General features: G+C 41.9%; 1 protein-coding gene across 3 annotated transcripts in view; it reads left to right on the top strand.

Moving 5' to 3' along the window:
* SORT1 (sortilin 1) overlaps window positions 1–23,678 on the top strand; it is a 68,123-nt gene that overhangs the window by 24,721 nt on the left and 19,724 nt on the right. For 2 of the 3 annotated variants that reach the window (XM_023258961.2, XM_045033251.1), the window contains exons 4-10: window positions 9,181–9,283; window positions 9,819–9,983; window positions 13,660–13,733; window positions 18,009–18,058; window positions 18,937–19,067; window positions 22,192–22,336; window positions 23,317–23,472. In XM_023258961.2, the coding sequence (XP_023114729.1) occupies window positions 9,181–9,283; window positions 9,819–9,983; window positions 13,660–13,733; window positions 18,009–18,058; window positions 18,937–19,067; window positions 22,192–22,336; window positions 23,317–23,472 (824 nt within the window). The remainder of the gene's footprint in view (window positions 1–9,180; window positions 9,284–9,818; window positions 9,984–13,659; window positions 13,734–18,008; window positions 18,059–18,936; window positions 19,068–22,191; window positions 22,337–23,316; window positions 23,473–23,678) is intronic. The other variant, XM_023258962.2, reaches the window with a different exon arrangement.

The following is a 23,678-nucleotide window of genomic DNA, read 5'->3' as shown; positions in this document are numbered from 1 at the left end:
AAGATGAAGGAAGAGTCCATAGGGATGTGTCTGTTAATTTAAATGGGTATTTATCTGTGGGAAAGTAGCATAGACTTTAGCCACCTTTCTATTTATTATGATTTTTTATATCCCTGCAATAGCACAAAATGGTTTTTATGTCCCTGAAATGGTTTTTACAGTCCTCACTATACCTCCTAAGTGAATGTGATTTATCTTACAATAAAATGGATACTGGGGCACCTGGGTGGCTCAGTTGGTTAAGTATCCAACTCTTGATTTCGGCTCGGGTCATGATCTCACGATTCATGGGATCGAGCCCTGCATCGGGTACTGCACTCAATAGCACGGAGCCTGCTTGGGATTCTTCCTCTCTCTTTCTCTCAAAGTAAATAACCAAGCATTTAGAAAAATGGGTACCTATTTTAAGCCCTAAACAGATTGTTTCCAGATCAGGAGGAGGTCCTCAGGTCAGACCTAACCCAAGTGCCTAATAGTGTTCACATTGGTAATGATGGTGGCTGGCAGTGTATGTTCAGGAGTCATAACCTATACTGTGACATTCACAAGGTTTTAGAGTTGTCTTTTCAAAGATACAGGTTGGTTAAATAGTAGGTTCTTTCCCTTAATTATGAGATTCAAGACCAGCCAACTCTCAGAAATTGCTGATTGTCTTCTCAGTCATTTGTGCCTATCCCATTTTTCCCCAAGGGACCTAAAGAATATGACATCCCAGCAGATGACATAAAAACTACCTGTAGGGCTCCCGGGAGCATTGTACTCTCTCAGTGTTCTTTATTTGACTGTTGGCATTCACTTCAACATGGAGTGAACCCATGTTGAAGCTCTGAGATGGATCAACCTACCCTCCCCTCCCTAGTAGGCATGATCACTGACTGCTGCTACTAAGCCTGGAGCCAGTGCTCTCTGCCCTTCCACACAGTGATGTTGGCTTAAAAATTTGCTAAGAAGGAATTGCCATCTGGAATTGTTGTAAGCTCCATAAAGGCAAGGTTCTTGACTAACTCGGGGTTCTCCAACAACCAGCCAAACAGCTGACTCATAGGAGGCAAGCAGTACATACTAATTGAATGAATGCATGTCTTGGCTTCTCTATAATTTTTAGGCTGATATTATTTTTTATTTGATAAAGATTGACAACACATTGTAGAACCCCAGTGCTAGAAAGGGCTATAATTTATAGGTGATTTTGTTTATTCATTTAGAACAGCGGTTGAAACATTTCAGACAGATGAAAAGTATCCTGTTTGGGAAAGGAAAAACTACATTTAAAAAATTTGTAACTCTTTCTAGTGTTTAAAAAAATTTGCTGTCATAAAATCTTTCCATATAATACAGTTTTTCTTACCAATTTACATTTCATTATAAAAGGAATACAACCGTATTATAAGACATTTGGAAATTTTAAAAGAAAAAAGTTCACTGTAAGGTATAATCTTAACTTATTTGCAGTTTATTATCTTGATTTTCCCCTTTAATATTATTCATATGGCCACGTAGTCTTGGGAAGCAGCATGGTGCAGGGTAAAGTTGCCAGATTCTGTTGGCAAATAGGCCTGGGATTGAATCTCAGCACTATCATTTATTTGCAAGCAGAATGAACAAGTCATTTAGTCTCCCTAAATGTTTTGTCATCTGTAAAAGAAAGATGATAACAATGGTCATCATAGACCATTACCATTACCAATGGTAACTGTTGCAAGTTATGCTTTGCAGTGGCTGGCGCGGAGTAAGAACTTGGTGGGGTCAGCTGCTGCCGTGCCAACAGCCAGGGATGGCTCGTAGCCAGCCTGTTCTGGCACTGCTGTACCAGTTGTTAAAATGAATTTGAAAGCCTCCTGTGCCAGTTGGTAAAAAGTGATTGCCTGCCCCCAGATGCTTCCATGGCTTCTACAAATGCACACATCCCCTTGCCGCTGCCAATATGCAAGTCTTACTAACACCTCATGTCACAGCCTGTACCCATTCTGATTGGTGAATGTTCATACCACGATACTTTTCATATCCCCTCTGCTGGTAACTCATCATTTTTGTTAGATTGACAGAATTTACTTGATCACTATCCTCTTGGAAACTCAGGTTGTAGCTAATTTTTTCAGGATTACTAATGCTGCTGTGATACATATCACACATGTATGTGTCATAGAAGGTGCTGATTTCCAGTTCATTTTTTGGTAGCAAATCCTCTCCTATTGATTCCAAAGAGCCATGTTGTGAAGGCTGTTTACTAAACTCTTCCTCCTCCAGGTTGAACTACCTTCTATCCCTATTGTCTGCATCACTTATTTGCTTGCCTTCTGAATTCACTTTTTATTCTCTATGTTGCTCTTTAATCGTGTGGCTAGAACTGTTCCTGACAGGTTCATGAGTCATACCCAGGGGGAGTAAAATGTATTTTCATGACTCTTTTTTCCCATCCTTTTGCTTTTCAATTTTGTGTTTACTTTAAGGCAGCCAAAACCAAAACAGAAACAGTATCGCTAAATGTCACTGTTAAAATACCTACTACCATCTGACTCAGCCCTTTTCATCCTATACTTGTCTAGTCTTGTGAGAAACCCCTAACATACATTTTACCAGAGGGCAGTGCTATTTGTTTCTGATAGTCTCATGTTACTAAGGTTCTTTTGCTTCATGTTGCACAGCAGCGTTTTTGTTTGGTTGTTTCTTGTTTTTGCCAAGGTCATTTTGAATATTAATTATTTCCTCCCTGCTGTGAAGTGAGACCTTTTCCAGAGTTTAGGTGGAAACTTTAAATATGCCTCGTTGCTTCTCCCCCTGGGCTGGCCTGGCTGCTGTGAAGTGACTCATGTTGTTGAACGTGCCAGCCAAGAGGCACGTGTTGCTTTGGAGGGGAGGGGGTAGTTCGATTAAGATGAGTCCTGAATAGGGGGAGGTTGCCCAACTGAAAAATAAAATAAAAGCCTTTTCAATGCACTCTGAGACTCTTCTGTTTTTTACAGCTCCCATGATTATATTACTTACTGGATTATCTTTCCGTACCAAATCTTATGTGGTCAAAGGTTCATTTGGGGTTCAAAGAAAAGGCACTTTCCTCACATGCCAGCTGCTCTGAGTAGTAGGGCCCAGAGGCTCACAGGATTAGAAAGAAGCTTTGTTACCTACGCTGAGTTAGAGGGAAGTATACGTTGGTCTTTAGGTTATAAAAAAGAATTGTGGGTGGGGCACCTGGGTGGCTCAGTCAGTTAAGCTTCCAACCTGGGCTCAGGCCACAATCTCACGGTTTATGAGTTTGAGCCCCGCATCGGGCTCCATGCTGACAGCTCAGAGCCTGGAGCCTGCTTCAGATTCTGTCTCCCTCTCTTTCTGCCCTTCCCCCTCTGGTGCTCGTGCGCGTGCTTGCTTTCTCTCTGTCTCTCTCTCTCTCAAAAATAAATGAACATTTAAAAAAAATAAAGAATTATGGGAAGATTTGGGAAATAAATAAAAGCCCTAGGCATTAATGATTAGGTAAAATTGAATAATAGTATCTTCAATTAAAAGAGTTATATTTGAGGGGCGCCTGGGTGGCGCAGTCGGTTGGGCGTCCAACTTCAGCCAGGTCACGATCTCGCGGTCCGTGAGTTCGAGCCCCGCGTCGGGCTCTGGGCTGATGGCTCAGAGCCTGGAGCCTGTTTCTGATTCTGTGTCTCCCTGTCTCTCTGCCCCTCCCCCGTTCATGCTCTGTCTCTCTCTGTCCCAAAAATAAATAAACGTTGAAAAAAAAATTAAAAAAAAAAAAAGAGTTATATTTGAATAGTTTAAATTTTGATTCTCTGTTAAGGAATAATTTTTTTTTTAATTTTTTTTTCAACATTTTTTATTTATTTTTGGGACAGAGAGAGACAGAGCATGAACAGGGGAGGGGCAGAGAGAGAGGGAGACACAGAATCGGAAACAGGCTCCAGGCTCCGAGCCATCAGCCCAGAGCCTGATGCAGGGCTCGAACTCACGGACCGCGAGATCGTGACCTGGCTGAAGTCGGATGCTTAACCGACTGCGCCACCCAGGCGCCCCTCTGTTAAGGAATAATTTATATAATAGGTTGTAAAGTTCATTTGCCTTTTTCAAATGTGAAGTTAAAAAGGAAATAAACTAGATCTGTGGTAAACATAATTTGGTTTTTGGCAACTGAAAGATATTTTGCACCCTTTTGTTTTATGGCCTCTTGAGGCTAACTTTTCATTGTCAGATCAACTTAGTGAGACACATGTAAGCATTATTGTGCATCAAAATTCTGTACCTAATTACCGCAAAACTGCTGCTATTTTATTTCCTATTGAGAGTTGTTCAACTTTTGGAAATTAGTAAGGGCATCTTAAGAAATTTCAAATTAAAGTTTATTCCATAGTCAGTATAAATTTTTGAGGATGTTACTTGAAAGGTAAACTTAAAGGTATACAAGATATTAAAGTATAGTAAGCTGGCTTCTCTAAGACATCTTGTATGACATTCTTTTAAATGATATGCTTGGTTCAGTTTTCACTGTAGTAGATTATTAACAATGACTGCATATGCTACAAGGGTAGCATAAAGTCCATTATAAAACATATTTTACTGTTCTTTTTCCTTAAATAAAAAGTTTATTAAAATGTATGATGATGGCATTTTTACTAAAACTTCACTTTTACAAACTTAAGGCATATAAAAATCATGAAACTAGGTGGTTTTCATCACGTAGGAAGTATTCCCATGAAAATACCTATTGCATTGCCTTGTCAACCAAAGCAAAATAAGGACACTGGATACATCCTCATGTTCCTTGTGATGAAAAGTTCTGGGACTTGGGGCACCTCGGTGGCTCAGTCGGTTAAGCATCTGATTCTTAAACTCGGCTTGGGTCATGATCTCACCATTGGTGGGATTGAGCCCCATGTCCGGCTCTGCTCTGACAGCATGGAGCCTGCTTGGGATTCTCTCTCTCCATCTCTATCTGCCCCTCTCCTGCTCGTGCTCTCTGTCAAAGTAAATAAATGAACATAAAAAAAAGTTCTGGGATCTTATCCACAATATCTTACCCTTTTTATTTTCCCACTTATATTTTCAAAATTTCTACAGAAAACCTGTATCCTTTTTTGCATAAGGATTAAAAAAAGATTAGAATTAAAAGACATTAGACAATTAGCATTAGACAATCGGGGTTAAGTAAAAAGTCTTTTTTTCAGCCTAATGTAAATTCACATTCTGCCCATTTTACTGGCTGGTCTATGATTTGAGGTCTGTAATTATGTAGCCACATTTTAGTATGCTACATTCTCCCTATTGGTCTTTTAACTGGAAATCTCAGTACAGCTGATTTTCATTTTTCTACAAAGTCTCCTTGAACGCTGCATTAGTGAATACTGAACCATTTGCTCCTAGGGGAAAGAAAGAAAGGTTTAGGCTCCTGCAAACCTCTGGTCACAACATTCATTTTTGTCAATTGGTCAGTACGTAACCTTGTTTTGTGTGTGCTTCTGTTGAAAGATACATTATTTAATATATCTTGATTCATTAATGTTGAGCTCACAACCAGATCCTGCTCAAAAGACGCTTATCTAACTCCTTTATTTTCTCCATGAGGCACATCAAAGCCTTCTTGTGTGCAGGAACACTAGGTAGCCCTTCAACACTGTGCTAAGGGGCTATTTTAAACAGCAGAATAACCAACAAAAAATGCAAAAATGCAGAAGGCGTGGTGCTAAATAAATAGACTGTGAAGAAGACCCTTATTTGCAGTATTAGAGCTGGAACAAGAAGGCAGAGCAGCTCCCCGTTGGACCTCAGCTGGGAATGGGCACGCTGGGTTACTCAGATGTTCGTCACTCTGTGCATGCCTGCAAATGACTGCCAGAGTGCCATGAGTATTGATTTTAGGGTTACAAATACATTTGAGTGAGTAGTCACATTTGCACCTATGGAGTCCCTGAACAATCAGGATCTAGTGTGTAAGCTTTCCTGATTAGTGAAAACGACAAAAGTGTAGTTATTTTTTTTTAAGTTTATTGTCATCTTTGTTGCTTTTATGTTGCAATTTATAGCAACTTAATCATGGCAGAAATGAACTAAAGAAACAGAAAAATGGTTAGGCTGAAAGCCAAGCAGACAAGGATATCTATGCTTGTTTGATTGTTGAGAAAATTAAAATGTAAGATTATCTGAGATATTGTAGAACTCTTATACTGTTCCATTTCATTAAATGTCTGCAGTTCAAATGCCTGGTATTACAAGTTCCAATGTATTGTAAATGAAAAGTGTTCAAAAACAAGGATGCAATTTTTGGCTGTTGACATTGGGGTTGAGTGTCAATATATGAGTCTTCTGGGAAAACCCTCTTTTGAGTCCTTCATCTTGCTAGGAATTTGCATGCTTTTACTAGAAGTTCCATGTGAGGATTACTTTTTTTTTTTTTTCATTTATTTTAATGTCTAGAGTTTTCTTGTTCTTTGGGGTTATTAGGTTATATTCCAATAATATTTTTATTTTAACGGTTTCTTGAGCTGTAAACACGTGCATATTGTTATGCATATGTTTACAGCACAGATACATGCATAAGTGATCATTTCTTTTTGGCAACAAGAAATTGGTTATTTTTTGTTCAAAAGACTTGTTCCTAAAGCAGGTGGTTTCACAGGGTTTTGTTAACTTATCATTTGACTGCTGTTTATAATGCTATTCATTATCCTGTGGAATTTGAAAATGGATTTATTTTTCAAAATGTTTCGTTGTTTTCCTTTTCATGATACATGTTGTGTGTGGATAAATGTGCTGATAGAAAATAAAATTACTTTAAAATAAAGTTTTGAGGCACCTGGGTGGCTCAGTTGGTTAAAGCGTCCACCTCTTGATTTTGGTTCAGGCTGTGATCTAATGGTCCGTTGTGAAATCGAGCTCCGCCTCGGGATCCACGCTGGGCATGGAGCCTGCTTGGGATTCTCCCTCTCCCTCTCTCTCTGCCCCTCCCCGCTTACATGCACACTGTCTCTCAAGAAAAAAAATAAAATAATAAAATAAAGTGTTATATTAAAATGTATTCCTTGGCCTTATGTGGTCTTAGCAGAACCCTACCTAAATCCTAGCAGGTTGATACTAGTCCATTGTACTCCAGTTGTTTTTTAAGTGGCTAAGGTCGTGTCACAGATGATTTTTTGTTTTGTGCATTGTTGCTTTCTCTTTCTGAAGGGGAGGGATATGTTTTGTTGTGCCAAGTTCTTAAAAAGCAAGCAGGCTTGCCAACAGGTTTGTGGAGGTTCCCTGGGGATGTCATGAAGGAGGGGAGATTTGTAAGCTGGTGATAAGCAAGCAACTACAAACTCCTTTAGATGGTTGTCTGAGCGATTGATGATATGTACCTTGTAGAGCTATGAATTGTCCGTGCATATCCCTTGACCTGCTGTCTGGAAGATAAGAACACTTTCTGTACTCCAAAGCCAAGGAAAGGGTAATAAAGGGATTGGTTGGGCACTGCCTAACCCCCAGTTTGTTTAGGAATCTTCTGTGTGTGTGTGTGTGTGTTAAGAAATGGGAAGAGTTATTCAGACAACCTAAAGTCACGTGTAATTTGCTTTGCATACCTATGCAAACACTCACAAATACTGCCTTCCTGTCTGCTCTCAACTTCCTCTGAGTCCATCTTTACTGCCAGGCCACAAGCCCTGGCAAGGTAGCGGAAGACTGCAGGTTGTAAGAGAAAAACTCACAAGTAATTAAAAGTTGGTCTAGTATGGGGCTGAGAGTTAAGAGAATTGCTTGTAGTTTTACAAGAATTGTAAAGAATTCTCAGTTAACTAGAATTGCCCCTAGTTAACTCATAGACTTTTGACAGTTGCCTCCCGTTGAACCTCCTTATCTGTGAGGGTAGTCGGACAAAATGTCCCCAGTCCCTTGTATCTCTCATGTTCTGTGGTTCTGTGATTATTTGTTGAGGCTGCTACCAAAATTGTGCCATCTGTTAAGTCGTCTATTCTGTTGGTGAAGACCACTGCACGTTGCACTTATCACCGGGCAGTTGACTTGCAAAACATGGTGGTCTTCACTGATGAGCATTTAGATTCAGTGAATGTGCAGATTTCACATTCTATGTCATGTTTTATCAGAACTGCACACAGTATTAAACCCGTCAGAGGTAGAGAGCTACTGATTTTTTTGCTTTTAATTTTCAAAATCGAAACACGAAATTGAATACCTCTCAAAGACATTGTTGGAATGAACCTTGGGGGAAAGCTTTGACAACCCAAGAGATGAGATTAAGTGTGTTTGTTTTCCCTAGCTGTGTTTTGTGTGCTGCGTGCACTAGAGGCCGGTACCTGGGACGGCAGCCTCTGGAAGTGGAGGACTTTAAGACTCCTGCTGCTGAGTTTACAGCTTTATCATGTGTACTGTGCATTAACAGATTAGTTAGGAGGCCTTTGGCTACATTTAGCAGACATCTCAACCCAAACTAGCTTAAATAATAAGGGAATTAATGGCGCATAACTAATACAGAAGTTATTCAGTCCAATGTCACAGACTCTGGAATTCCAGAATCCCCTCAGCAGTTCTCTCCATGTATGTTGGCTTATTTTTCAAGCTACACTCTCGTTGTGCCAGAATGCCTGTAGCAATTTTTTGCTTTGTGTTCACATATTACAGTGTTGGGTTTCTCAAATTTTGCATTACTGACATTTGGGACCAGATAATTTTTTCTCGTTGTGAAGCTGTCCTGTGCATTGTAGGATGTTCAGCAGAATCCTTGGCCTCTACCTACTAGATGCCAGTAGCATCTCACCCCTGAGTTGTTAATAATCATAAATGTCTCAAGATGTTACCAAACGTTTGCACCTAGGGATGGGGGTGGGAGGCAAAAATACACTGATTGAGAACCACTGATCTAAAAGGAGACATCGTTTTGTCAGGAGGCTATCTTAAGTGTAAAGAGATGTGTTTCCTAAAAGACTCCAAATTCCCCTCTTTGGTCTTATTGGCTCATCCTGGGTCACTCCCCATTTCTGATCCCATCACTGGTAAGGGAATGCGATTTCCTTCAGACTAATCAGGCCCACCACCAGAGCTAGAGATGGAATCAGCCCCCATGAGGCTGTTCAGGGGAGGATGAGCGCCTCAGCCAAGCCAGTGGGAAGGGGGAAAGGAAGGCAGGCAGGAGCCCAGCAGTGTCCTCATTGACCATCGCATTCTAATGTGTCTTGTTTTTCTTCCTCTCAGTGAGGACTATGGAAAGAACTTTAAGGATATTACAAATCTCATCAATAACACCTTCATTCGGACTGAGTTTGGCATGGCTATTGGTCCTGAGAATTCTGGAAAGGTGAGACTCATTCAGATACATACGAAGTTGTGCTTGGTACCACACGCAGGCTGTCAGATAATCGTGGAATGATCCGGTTGTACACAGCAGTATATTTAGTTTGCTGTTAGTGTATTTTTAAAATTAAACATAATTTAGTGCTGTTCATAAAAGAACGGAATTCAGCACACAGGATTTTTGTTTTTGTTTTTGTTTTTTTTTTTGGTCCCTATTCCAAGATCCAGCCAAACTCTTTATAATTATGTAGTGGTTGTTGGCATCACAATGTATAATCCATGAGACAACATTTTAGTCTTTGGGCAACTAGCTAATCCCAAACTGAGCAGGCTACGTTCATAGTTATGACACGCTAGCTCAGGATAACATTTGTTACAAGACTAATAGTTGAAGAGTGCAGTGCACAAACTAATATTACTGTTTTTATGACTCTTCTTACTTTTGAAAATTTTCTTAACACCTGGTGGAAATGGTGTAAGAACTTCCTGTGCTTTCATAGTATTATATTCTGTATCTGAACTTTTTTCTTCCTGATCAGGTGATTTTAACAGCAGAGGTGTCTGGAGGAAGTCATGGAGGAAGAATCTTTCGATCATCAGATTTTGCAAAGAACTTTGTTCAGACCAATCTCCCTTTTCACCCTCTGACTCAGATGATGTATAGCCCTCAGAATTCTGATTACCTGTTAGCCCTCAGCACTGAAGTAAGTATAATTGAGGAACTTGTCTTGCTTTTTTGCATTTTTATAGGCTCAAAATATACTGTTTTAAAAGGGTGCTCTAGGATATGCTCTTTATTTTTTTTATTTTTATTTTTTCCAATTATGTCCTTTTGAAATTTTTTTTTCTTTTTCTCAATATATGAAATTTATTGTCAAATTGGTTTCCATACAACACCCAGTGCTCATCCCAAAAGGTGCCCTCCTTAATACTCATCACCCACCCTCCCCTCCCTCTCTCCCCCCATCAACCCTCAGTTTGTTCTCAGTTTTTTGTTGTTTTTTTTAATATATGAAATTTATTGTCAAATTGGTTTCCATACAACACCCAGTCGTCATCCCAAAAGATGCCCTCTTCAATGCCCATCACCTACCGTCCCCTCCCTCCCACCCCCTATCAACCCTCAGTTTGTTCTCAGTTTTTAAGAGTCTCTTATGCTTTGGCTCTCTCCCACTCTAACCTCTTTTTTGTTTTGTTTTTTTTCCCCTTCCCCTCCGCCATGGGTTTCTGTTAAGTTTCTCAGGATCCACATAAGAGTGAAAACATATGGTATCTGTCTTTCTCTGTATAGCTTATTTCACTTAGCATCACACTCTCCAGTTCCATCCACGTTGCTACAAAGGGCCATATTTCATTCTTTCTCATTGCCACATAATACTCCATTGTGTATATAAACCACAATTTCTTTATCCATTCATCAGTTGATGGACATTTAGGCTCTTTCCATAATTTGGCTATTGTTGAGAGTGCTGCTATAAACATTGGGGTACAAGTGCCCCTATGCATCAGTACCCCTGTATCCCTTGGGTAAATTCCTAGCAGTGCTACTGCTGGGTCATAGGGTAGGTCTATTTTTAATTTTTTGAGGAACCTCCACACTGTTTTCCAGAGTGGCTGCACCAGTTTGCATTCCCACCAACAGTGCAAGAGGGTAGGATATGCTCTTTATATTGGACTGCTTTCTAGTGACTTCTTAAGACATTAATTATGTATTTTTTGCATCTTTTTCCTATTTGGTAAAGGGCATGATTTTCATGTGCTATCTAGTCCAGATAAGTATGCTATCTAGCTGTCATTCCAGTTTTTTTTAAGTGAATAAATGTGTACTATCAGAGTAACGAACTAGAAAACAGTTTAATGTATTCATTCTTATGCTGCAAGGGACATGCATAAATTGTCAAATTTCTGATGGTCTTACTCCTTTGCTATGGCCAAACCACATTTTTATGATTTTTTTTGTTAGTTCCCAGTATATAAAGCATATTGATTTCTGTCTTTGATACTCATGTATTAACTATCCAGAGTCTTAAATCTCTGCATCCCCTAGCACATTCCTCTACTGTTCCCAGAAACCTGTGTCCCTCCCTGACCCTCCCACCTCTCTTTTGAAAGATCCCTGGGGAACATGTGTCACTTTTCCTTTCCTAGAGGACCAGTCTTCTGTAGCATGGATTTTTAGGGCCCAAAGTGTCTGAGTTGCTAGACTATGATAATCATAATTATACTTTACATTTACATGGCTCTCTCTCATCTTATTTCTGATTTCTTCTGTCCAGCAACATCAGATAGAAACCCCTGGGAGACTGGTTTAATATGCAGTTCCTAGGCCCCAATCCAGATAGAGTCCATCAGTGACTTTTGGTTGTGAGGTGGCTAGTATTTTTAACAACCTTCGTGGCTGAGCCTGCACACTAAAATTTGAGAGCCATTGCTGTGGTGACTATTCTGGGACAGAAACTGGACCATCAATGTGGACAAGCTGGGCTGGCACAGGGAGGGTGAAGGGCACTGGAAGAGTAGTCTGTGTTCTGGGCCTTTGGTGAGCAGGGGGAAGGCTGGAAGATTCAAGGAAGGTCAAAGTTAGGTTTAGCCAAAGGAGGCCAGAGGAAGGAAACTGCCCTGCTGGGTAGGCTTCAGATCTTAATGCAACAATTCCAGGAAGTTGGCCTCCAGCAGCTTGAGCTATAGGCCCTTCAAGGGAGCAGAGAGACCCCCAGAGGGATGGACAGAATCACCAGCCCCCCCTTTGACCACCTCATCACCATTACCAAGTGTCTTGAGATTATTGAAACATGCTATCCTCAGGAAGAGGTAGCCACGGTCTGCTTTTATACCTCAAATTTCTTCCAGTTAAGGATAAGTAGGAAGTAAAAATAATCAGTGTGGATAAGATGGACCAATATCTACTAAAGTGAAACAGGTGATATCAGACCCTTACCTATTTCTAAGTAGAATTAGGTACCTTAGAAATGCTGGGAGGTGAAAACTACCAGAGGAGGAAAAGTTACAGAAGGAAGAATGGTGGATGAGAGTGGGAGAACACTGGGGGTAAATTCTGCCCAGACCATCCTCATTTAATCTCAGCTGCACCAGGACATCTCTGTCCCGCCTCCTTTGGGTCTGGGCCCAGTAGGCTTGTGTTGTCGATATAGCTGACATTGTCCATCTTAATCTTACTAAGTCTCTGCTACATTTGAAAATACTGGCCAGTCTTGCCTTCTGGGAACTCAGTTGGCTTGGCTTTTAGGACTTCATTCCTTTGGTTCTTTCCTACCTTCTAACCATTCCTTCCTGGTCTCTTTCATAAACTCCTGTCAACCTACCCTTGAGTCGCTACCGCTCATTTCACTGTGAGCAATCTCTTCCACGCTGACCATTTTAACTGCCACTGTCATTAATGTATAAGTCTCTCAAATCCATATTTCTGGCTTCCTCCTAAGGCTCAGATTCCTGTCTTGCTGCCCCTCTATACTGCTAAAGATCTCCCTCTCTCTCTCTCTCTCTCTCTCTCTCTGCCTTACAGGAAAAATCATCCAGTTCTACTGAATCTAGTTTCTAGATTCTGGAGCCTATTCCTCATAGCTGTGGTGTAGGGCCTCAGTAACTCTTCATGAACTAATGTGACACTACTTTTTCATTACTTTTCCTGCTTCTGAACAGAAATCCACCCCTTTCCGATTGCCATCCAAGTACTCCACCTTTAAAAAAGTAAAACTGAGGGCCCTCTGTGAGCTGACCCACACCTTTCTTCCAAGCATTAGTCCCTTCTTTCCTCATCTTGGAATTTGTGCTCCATCCGTGTCTGAAGGCTTTTAGCTCCCTGCCCACCCTGCGATGTTGACTCGCCTTGACTAGTACTGGGATATATTTGTGCAATAACATCCCATCTTCCCATTTTCCTTCTTTTGGTTACACTGTTCATTATTTAATATTAGTTCAGCTGTCTTCACAAACCATCTCTCATTCATTGCCCCTCCCCTCCCTACTCTCACCCCAGAGACCGTGTTTCTGTAACTTACCACATTGTATCAAACTTCGTATCTGCGCCCCCACGTTGTGTCAAACTTCATATCTGCACCCCTTGTTAAACTGTGAACTCCTTGAGAGCAGGGAGCGTATCTTATTTGTCTTTGTGTCTCCTGTGCACATGTGGTACAGTGCCTGGCATGTACTGGGCACTCCACAAGCACTTGTCATTCTGAACTTCCCAAACCCTGACACGGCCACCATAAACCATGTGTATAGCGCAGACAGCTTATGGATGGAGCTTCAGTGTGTGTTTTTACTGTCCTGAATGATTGGATATAAATTATTAAGGGTCATATAAGCAGCTGCACAAGACAAAGCTGGAATTCTGATAAGTCATTTATAATCTTTCAGAATGGCCTGTGGGTGTCCAAGGATTTTGGGGGAAAATGGGAAGAAATCCACAAAGCAGTGTGTTTGGCCAAATGGTGAGTAACAGAAGACTCCATCTGTGCAGAGCCCTAAACCTTTCCTGACAGGGCTGCCAAAAGTCACATGAGTAAATATTGAGCACTTACCATGTGCCAAGTACTCTTCAGGGTGCCCTAAGGGATACAAGAGAAGGGGTATGACCCAGATCTTGACCTGGAGGAGCCTCTAATTCTGCTGGGGAAGAATACTTAGTCTCACTAAATGTTAGAATATAAAGTGTAAAACAAGGCACGTGACTGAGTTGCTGCTGCCTGCAAAGGTTTAGTCTCCATTAATGGTGACATCAGTTGGAAAGTATAAAATACAGCTTTGAGTTGAGGACTTACGTACTTCCCTGTGCCCAGATTTATATTCCCTCATCTAGAGCTCCATTTCAGTCGTGTGGAATGTAGCACGGACTCAGGAAGAAAGCCCAGAGAGCTTCCAGGCCATCAGAGTCACACTGTCCGTGCACCAGAAATCCTTCACTTCTCTTGCTGGGCCCCCACCCCCACCCAGTGCCTGCTTAAGATGATGCAGTGGAGGAGGAGCCCCTGGGTGGCTCAGCTGAGCATCTGACATGAGTTCAAGCCCTGTATCAGGCTCGCTGCTGCTGGCACACAAGAGCCAGCTTCAGATTCTCTGTCCCTCTCTCTCTCTCTGCCCCTCCCCCACTCATATTCATTCATTCTCTCTCTCTCTCAAAAAAAAAAAAAAAGTGCCTGGGTGGCTCAGTTGCTTAAGCATCTGACTTCTGCTCAGGTCATGATCTCTGTGCTGACAGCTCAGAGCCTGGAGCTGCTTCGGATTATGTGTCTCCCTCCCTCTCTCTCTGCCCCTCCCCTGCTTGCACTCTGTCTCTCTCCCTCCAAAATAAACAAACATTAAAAAAAAAAAAAAAGCCAGATGATGCAGTGGAGGAGTTCTTACTCAGGAGCAGATCACCTTTGTCCTAACTGGCTGGTCAGCGGCTTAACCTCTGGCTTTTGTGAAAGGAGATTTACTGGGGGAGTTTGGGAGATAGTTGAGCAAGAATTGTGTTAAAAACCTTCATACCTCCCAAATTCTGATTAGGCTCACTCCCCTGTTTAGAACCTCTTTCTTCCTTCTCTTTGACTAATTTCAACAAACTTATTAATGTAGCTTCCCTGTGGATAGCAGATTGGTGCCAGAGGTGGGGTGTGTGAACACCAAGAGCAAGCACACCCAGCCTGAGAATCCCCTGCCTGAGAGCTGCATGGAGGTGGGGGGACTGTCAAAGCAAGAGAAACAGAAGCTGTAACAGGATGTGATTATTTGGTGCCAGGTCAAGAGAGCACACGTACCTCAGTGACTTCTAATGGGAACACTGTGTTACAGTTTCCTGCGGTTGATGTTCGTGAAGATGACCCATAGTCCAAGGAAGACTTTCATATTTAATGTCCTCGACTTAGGGAGTCAGGGAAATGTGTAATAGAGACATTGCTAAATATGTCTACTGAAATTAAAGTATTAAAAAATATTGCTTGAATAAAATGGCCTTTTCCCAGGAAACACTGGTTACATGAGGTTTTTACAGCACCACCAAGGGACACATGCCACATCTACATTTGTTCTGTTTTTTTTTTTTTTTTTTTATTCATTTATTTTTGAGAGAGAGCACGCGTGTGCAGGTGAGGGAGAGAGAGAATCCCAAGCCAGCTCTACACTGTCAGCACAAAGCCCAATGCAAGGCTCGATTTCATGAACTGTGAGATTATGACCCGAACAGAAATCAATAGACCCTGAACTGACAGAGCCCCCCGGGCACCCCATTCACTGTGTGTGTTTCAGTGAACTGTGTTTGTGCCTTATGTGGTCTTATCATGAAAGAACTAACTTTTATTTATCTATTTATTTATTTATTAAAGTTTATTTATTTTGAGAGAGACAGAGTGAGTAGGGGAGGGGCAGAGACAGAGGGAGAGAGAGAAAACCCCAAGCAGGCTCTCTGCTGAGTCACCTCAGCCGACTGAGACACCCAGGTACCCCTGGAAGGAAGTCACTTTTAAAGTAACTAAGTTAACAGATTGCTTCACTCTTGATGGACCTAAAGTACATAGGGTGTTACTATAGTAAGACTCTAGTAATTTTGGTCATTAACACTCACTTTTATGGGAGCTCCAAGGTGGCTCAGTCAGTTGAGCATCCAACTACTGATTGAGGCTCAGGTCATGATCTCACACTCCAGCTCCCACATTGGCCTCCAGGCTGAGCATGGAGCCTGCTTGGGATTCTCTCTCTCTCTCTCTCTCTCTCTCTCTCGCTCTCGCTCTTGCTCTCTAGCTCTCCCTCCTGCCTCCCTCCCTCTCTCCCTCTCAAAAGAAATAAGCATTAAAAAAAAAAAAAGAAACCATATGGGGCGCCTGGGTGACGCAGTCGGTTAAGCGTCCGACTTCAGCCAGGTCACGATCTCGCGGTCCGTGAGTTCGAGCCCCGCGTCAGGCTCTGGGCTGATGGCTTGGAGCCTGGAGCCTGTTTCTGATTCTGTGTCTCCCTCTCTCTCTGCCCCTCCCCCGTTCATGCTCTGTCTCTCTCTGTCCCAAAAATAAATAAAAAAATAAAAAAAAAAGAAACCATAAACTCACCTTTACATATGTATATCAAATCACCACAGTGTGCACTTTAAGTGTTGTCAGTTATACCTCCAGAGTTCAAAGAAACAAACAGAAAACTCATCTTTAAAAGTGAAAGTTAAGGGGTGCCTGGCTGGCTCTATTGGTCCAGCATGTGACTCTTGATCTCCATGTTATGGGTTTGAGCCCCACATGGGGTGGAGAGATTACTTAAAAATTTTTTAAAGGTAAAAATTTATTTTTGAAAGGTATTTTGTATTCTGTATAATATTTTTTATTTTTGTAACTCGTTTTTCTGATTAGTGTCTAAATATAGGATAACTGGTCTGCTGGCCACTGTTACCTCACCTTTTAGATGTTTGATTTCTAGGAATTGATAGCCTGCAGTGCCAAAGGAACGTGCTCAGACCCAGCACCTTCTGCTGGTGCTGGTTGATAAGTACCTTCAGGGTCTGAATTGACACCTTCCGCTGGTGCTGATCTAGAAGTACCATCAGGGTCTGAATCAGCTTTCCTGAAAATTCCCTTTCCAAGTTCGAATTTAAATAATTCAACCTCTGACCTTGCTGTCTATTTGAGATGAAAGAACTAAGTTACTTAGCACATGCAAAGCATGGAACTTGGTTCTGAGGGGAAACAACAGAGCACAGAACTTCACACCTGTCCTAAGAATGCGATAATGTAATAGGAGAGAGAAGACATAAACTGGTGGATTAAGATAATTAAATAGGAGACAAAGGAATGCCGAGTGGTTGGCGCAGAGTAGCACAGTGCCCTGAAACGAGGTTTCTCAACTTTGGTGCTAATGGCGTTTGGAACCAGACAGTTCTTTGTTGTGGGGGAGCTGACCTCTGCATCGCAGGGTGTTTAGCAGCATCTCTGGCCTCTGCCCACTAGATACTGGCAACAACTGCCCATCCCCCAGTTGTGACCACTGGAAATGACCCGGGGGAGCAAAATTGCCCCCAGTTGAGAATCACTGCTCCAGAATTTTGCAGCAAAGAAGCTTTCCAGTTGGAGTGCCAGGAAAATTTTCATAGAAGAGCTAGATTTGGGGGCGCGTGTGTGCCTCAGTCATTTGGGCATCTGACTCTTGGTTTTGGCTCGGGTCATTATCTCACAGTTATGGGTTGTGGGTCATGGGTTTGGCCTGCATCAGTCTCTCTGCTGTCTGCGTGGGGCCTGCTTTGATCCTCTGTCCCCTTCTCTCTCTCTCTGCCCCTCCCCTGCTCATGCTCTTTCTCTCTTTCTCAAAAATAAATAAACATTAAGAAAAAAAAATTTAATAAAAAAAAAAAAAAAAGAGAAGAGCTAAATTTGAAGCTGGAGCCTAAAGATTGTGAGGGTAAGATTTGGTTACATGAGAGAGAAAAGCATTTTAAGCCAGAAACAGGAACAGCAAACGCAAGAGGCAGATTTGGACAGAGTAAGTAGGCCAGTCTGACCCGCTGAAAGAGTCCACGTGAAGAAGTAGTGGACTGGGGAAAGTCCTGGGGCCGGGCTGGGGGGAACCTTGACCAGCGAGGCTGCGAGAACCTTGACCAGCGAGGCTGCGAGAGTCTGGCATGCAGCATCCCCAAAAGCTGTCTCAGCTGGCGCCTGCGGATAGAGTGTGTCATTAGTAGACTTGCCTGGAGCTCGTGACTGCAGTTGACAGCAGTCTTGAACTGTGTCTTTTCTGTCTTTGCCTCTTTGTAGGGGGTCAGAAAACACCATCTTCTTTACCACCTATGCAAACGGCTCTTGCAGTAAGTATATTTTAGTCCCAAATAAGAGTGTCCTGTTGTCCACTCATGGTTGTAAGAAGTAGAAACATCAGAGATCCATTGTCCTTGATTTTAATAGCTAAAGATAACTGGCAATGATTTTTAAAATTTTGAAATTACAACCAGATTCAAATTTTAAAAGCACTGAGCCTAGATCAAATAAAAATGCAAGCCACACACACAGAAGCAGTATACTTAATTTTAGTAACGCTTATACATAAAGTAAATATTAGACTACAAACAGTAACAAGTTGAAGTGCATAGTGATTTCTGCAAAAGAGCATGGAGGTTGTGTTTGTGTTGGTGGAAGTTGTTAGCTGTCCAGTCCGTGGCACCATTTCAAAGCAGAAAACAATCCTTCATTTATTCATGCAACAAATCCATTCCATTTATCCATTCATTCACATGTGAGCACCTGCAGTAGTGTGCCAATCACCGTTCTAAGGATGGAGAGAGCAAGACACCCAAGGCCTGCTCTCATGGGGCTTGAATTCCAGTAGGGGTGTTAGATGATCAGCAAGAAAACCAGAAACTCAAGACTACTTAAAATAAAATAAGATTGTTTCCAAGCATGAAGAAAGCAAAACAGGATGCTGTGGCTGTGACACGTTTATATAACACTGTATTTTAATTAAGTAAGCTTTATCTTTCTATCCAGTGCAAAACCTCACCTGTATAAAAATAAAACCCCATGTTAATTTCCTATGCCTAATGCTGTGTTATTTCATATTGCTACTTGATTAACATGCATAAGATTAAAAATCCTTTAGCTATAAAATTAAGAACATTCTAAAACAGTTGTTTTGAACTAGGGGCTCACCAGTATGTGCAATTTTTATTAATATTTTGTCTTGTTTAAGAAGCTGACCTTGGGGCACTGGAATTATGGAGAACTTCAGACTTGGGGAAGAGCTTCAAAACCATCGGTGTGAAAATCTACTCCTTTGGTCTTGGGGGACGTTTCCTTTTTGCCTCCGTGATGGCTGATAAGGTGGGTATTGCCCTTTTTTTGGCGATTTCTAATATTCTGTAAATATGTCTCAAACGAGTCCCTTTTACTGCTAGGACTGACAGAGTTTCTTGACTTTTTTGCAACGTTCACTAAGATTTGGAGGGAGTCTTCCTAGAAGTTGACTGATTCTTCAGGGCTACTCTGTAGCTCAGCCTGTTGTCACCACATGACCTGTGGTACCTGTTCTGGGATGCGTGGCCCCAGTGTTTGGACTCTACTCAGACATGGGCATCTGAAAAAAGCAGTCCCATTTGCTCATTATCCAGTAATGAAATAGTGACATTAATTGAGTACCACCTATATTCTAGGTGCTATTCTAGGTCCCAGGAATATAGCAGTGAACAACACAGATAAATGTCCTGCTCTGAGAGCTTATTTTTAAGTAGGGAATTGGATCGACACTAAACTAATAAATACGATATTATAATATCAGTTAACAATTAAAACTGTGAAGAAATCTATAGCTGAGTAAGGAAATAGAATGCATTAGGAACTGGAGCAGTGCTATTTTAGATAGGGTGGTTTGGATGGGCTGTCTGAGACCTGACTGAAGTGAGAACTTAGCTCTGTGTACATTTAGGCTGAAGAAACAGTAAGCACAAAGACCCTAGGATTGGAACATGCTGGAAATATTGAAGAACAGTGAGAAGGGCAGCATGGCTGGAGCACAGGGAAAGGTGGACCAAAGAGGGGGAGCCAATGGCCTTTATAGGTCACAATTAAGAGCTTGGCTTTTTTTTTTTTTCTTTTAATCTGTTTATTTTTGAGAGAGTGAGTCAGAGCGGGACAGAGAAAGAGGGACAGAGGATCCAAAGCAGGCTCCAAGCTGACAGCAGAAGCCTGATGCAGGACTTGAACTCACAAACTGAACCATGAGATAATGATCTGAGCCAAAATCGGATGCTTAACCAACTGAGCCACCCGGGCACCCCAAGAGCATGGCTTTTATTCTTCATGTGTTGGAGAGCTCTGAAGGGTTGTTAGCAAGGGAATGGTGTAAGTTGGCTGCTCTTTTGACAGAATAGGTAGGTGCAGGAACCAACAGCCTGACAAGGGGCAGGAATGGAAGAACCAAGAGAAGCTGGGAGGCCATGACAGCAGTTAGAGAAGATGGTAGGTTGGACCAGGCTATTAACATGGATGAGAGAAGAAGTGGTAAGAGTGTGGATATATTGTTAACGTGTTGCCAGTAGGATTTGCTGATGGATTAGATATGGATTGTGAAGGAATGAGGGGAACCCAGGATAACTTTAGTCTTTAGCCTGAGCAACTGGGTGAATGGTGGTACCATTTACTAAGATGGCAGAGACCACAAGAGGACCAAGTTTGTGGGAGGGAAATCAAGAATTCAGTTTTGGATATGAGATGCCTGCTAGATATCGAAGTGGAAATGTTGAGTAAGCATTCGGGTATATGAATCTCTCCAAATTATATGGTATATAAAGCTATGTGACTAGATGTTATCTTCTGGAGGCCTGAGCATGGGCCAGAGCACCCTAGTAATGCTGAAAGGTTGGAAAGAGATGAAAATCCAGCAAAGAAGACTGAGAAGGAAGGACCAGGGAGGCGGGGAGTAGGGCAGGGATTCCACGAAAGCCAAGGGGAGAAAGTGTTTCAAGCAGGAGGAGTGATCTGCTGTGTGAAACTCAACTAAAATACGTAATTAGATGAGTCCTGAGAATTGTCTACTGGAGTTGGCAAAGTGGAAGTTGTCAGTGACCTGGACAAGCGTGTTTTCATCAGAGCACCGGGGTTAACGGGCTGATTACAGCGGGTTCAGAGAAAGGGGGAGTGGAGACGGGGAAGTGGACACAGTAACTATACATAACTGTCTCAAGCAGTTTTGTGATCATCTTCCCAGCAGCCCTAGAGCTGGCCTCTCACCTCAATTTGTATTTGAGGAAATTGAGTAACTTGCTTAGGGTCACCCAGAGATAGAACCCTGGTGGAAATCAGACTGACTGCTTCCAGAGTTAGCCTCCTACTCTGTACTGCTACTGTCTAGTGTGTGCTTTTTAATTCTAGTTTCTACCTGTAACAATGAGTAAGACCGAAAGTAAACATCTAGGTATAAGTTAGAGATAGGTTAAATGTACTTGTCACTAAATTTTAAGAGTATTTAACGTAAGGAAGCCCTGGGACTCATTCCTGTGCCCTGGCTAACTATGTCTAGTAGCTATTTTAAGCTATTTATCTGAAAGGAGGTGTTAATTGCCTACCTAACAGACTCCTTTCAACAGATAAATACTCCCTGATCAGCTCCCCTATATTAATTTCTGCCTCTCCTTGGCCTCTTCCTAGCCTGTGCATGTTCCCTTCACTATGGCTGTTTAGAGAGACTTCCTTAAAGAGGAGACATGTCACATCTTGACTTCCCTGTGATCTCCCAAGCATGAGTTTCGTCTCCATTTTCTAGACTCTTAATTGTCTCATTCTTTGGGTTATGCTAGGACTGTCTCAGAGGGACCTAACTTTGGTACAGTAATCATCATTTTAAGAATTATCTGAGCAAGCATAGCAAATGGCTGTAAAGCCAAACTAAAGACAACCCCATCATACCCTTAGCTCTATTGAAGAAAATGGGGAATGTCAGAGGTTGGGAGAATTACATCATACAGGGCCATACCAGAATGAAGAAGCCAAAGAGGAAGCCAAGATAGCCTTGCTTACAATAGAATGGATTGTTCCATTGCCTGGAACTTTGCTAGGGGTTAGAAATTGTTTTGGTGGGGCGCCTGGCTGGCTCAGTTGGTTGGGTGTCCAACTTTGGCTCAGGTTATGATCTCGCGACTTGTGGGTTCGGGCCCCACATCGGGCTCTGTGCTGACAGCTCGGAGCCTGGAGCCTGCTTTGGATTCTGTGTCTCCCTCTCTCTCTGACCCTTCCCTGCTCGTGCTCTCTCTCTCTCAAAAATAAATAAACAAAAAAAATTTAAGAAATTGTTTTGGTAATTGGTACTAGGACGTGTCATTTATAACGATTGTACCCAGTGAGGAAATGGAGAGTGAGACTTACAATTATGAATAATAATGTTCCTATTCATGTCCCTGCACATGGCATCTTGGTGGAAAATTGAAAAGTTAAATATTGGCATTTGTTCCAGGATACAACGAGAAGGATTCATGTATCAACAGATCAAGGGGACACGTGGAGCATGGCCCAGCTACCTTCTGTGGGGCAGGAACAGTTCTATTCTATTCTAGCAGCTAATGATGACATGGTGTTCATGCATGTAGATGAACCTGGAGGTAAGAGCTTTTTTTAGTGGCCCACCCTTGAACGCATAGAGATTTAAACATCAAGTTCTATTTTGAGCTTCCTTCTTACGTGTTGACATTTCGTCTTACCCCTAGGTTTTTATTAGTGTCCTACTGAATACTCTGTCTTAGAGATACTGTGTAGTCTCTGTTAAGAAGGCCCCTTCTTTTGGCTCTAGAATGTGGTTTATGTGTATGTCCAAGTATTCTAGAGCAGTGCTGCTCAAAGAATGGTCGGGGGACCGGTGCTATACGGTTTGCAAGCTCTTTGTTGCCAAATAAGCACCAAAGCAATAGCAAACATTGAGAAACTCCTCTTACCATTTGACAAAGTAATTTTACATCTGTTGAATCTAATCATTAAAACATTGAGGATTAGATTTTGTATTTCACTCTTCTTAGGATTAATTTTTATTATATTTTACAAAGGATCGGTTTGTGCCATAATAGAAATTTAAAAATTGATCCTTCACCAGGGCGCCTGGCTGGCTCAGAGGAGTATGCAACTCTTGACCTCGGGGTTGTGAGTTCGAGCCCCATGTTGGGTGTGGAGATTACTTAAATAAATAAAACTTAAAAAAAAATTGATCCTTCACCACAGATAGTTCAAGAAGCATTGGTTTAGAATATAAAGATTTAGAGGTATGTATGATATAAATCTAAGTGTATTGCCTCTGCCACCAGAATATATCTGGGAAGGGCTTTTCTGTGGCATCTGGTTAATTCATTCAACAAACAGTATCTACCAGACTCCAGGCACCAAGCTGGGTAGTAGAATTAAAGGTGGACATGAAAATCATGAGTATCAAACCATGATTAATGCTCAGGTCTCTGCCTACATCATGAAGAGGGACAGTTGGCTAATGTATGCAGTCAGTCAGCCATTTAGTCATGTGTATGGTTGGACTGTTGTTTTTCTCTCTGTTCCCTCCCCACAAGACTTACTGTTTTTGTTTGTTTGCCTATTTCAGATACTGGATTTGGCACAATCTTTACCTCAGATGATCGAGGCATTGTCTATTCCAAGTCCTTGGACCGACATCTCTACACCACCACAGGTGGCGAGACGGACTTTACCAATGTGACCTCCCTCCGCGGGGTCTACATAACAAGTGTGCTCTCAGAAGGTAAGTCTGGGCACAGCTGTCCTTCAGCTGAAAGTGTTGGGAGTCGAGACTTTCAGAAACAATGGTGGTCCTGTCCCCCCAGTACTGTTGCTTGCCTAGCCGGCAAGCCTATCCATGTCAATACTGGCTCTTCATTTTACATCAGTTATGGTAAATAGAACTAAAAAGAGCAAAGCAGCAGCAGATAGAAAGAAAGATTGTTTGGG

Source organism: Felis catus, chromosome C1 (assembly GCF_018350175.1).
Source record: "Felis catus isolate Fca126 chromosome C1, F.catus_Fca126_mat1.0, whole genome shotgun sequence".
NCBI lineage: Eukaryota > Metazoa > Chordata > Mammalia > Carnivora > Felidae > Felis > Felis catus.
This window is presented reverse-complemented; position numbering and strand designations above follow the sequence as displayed.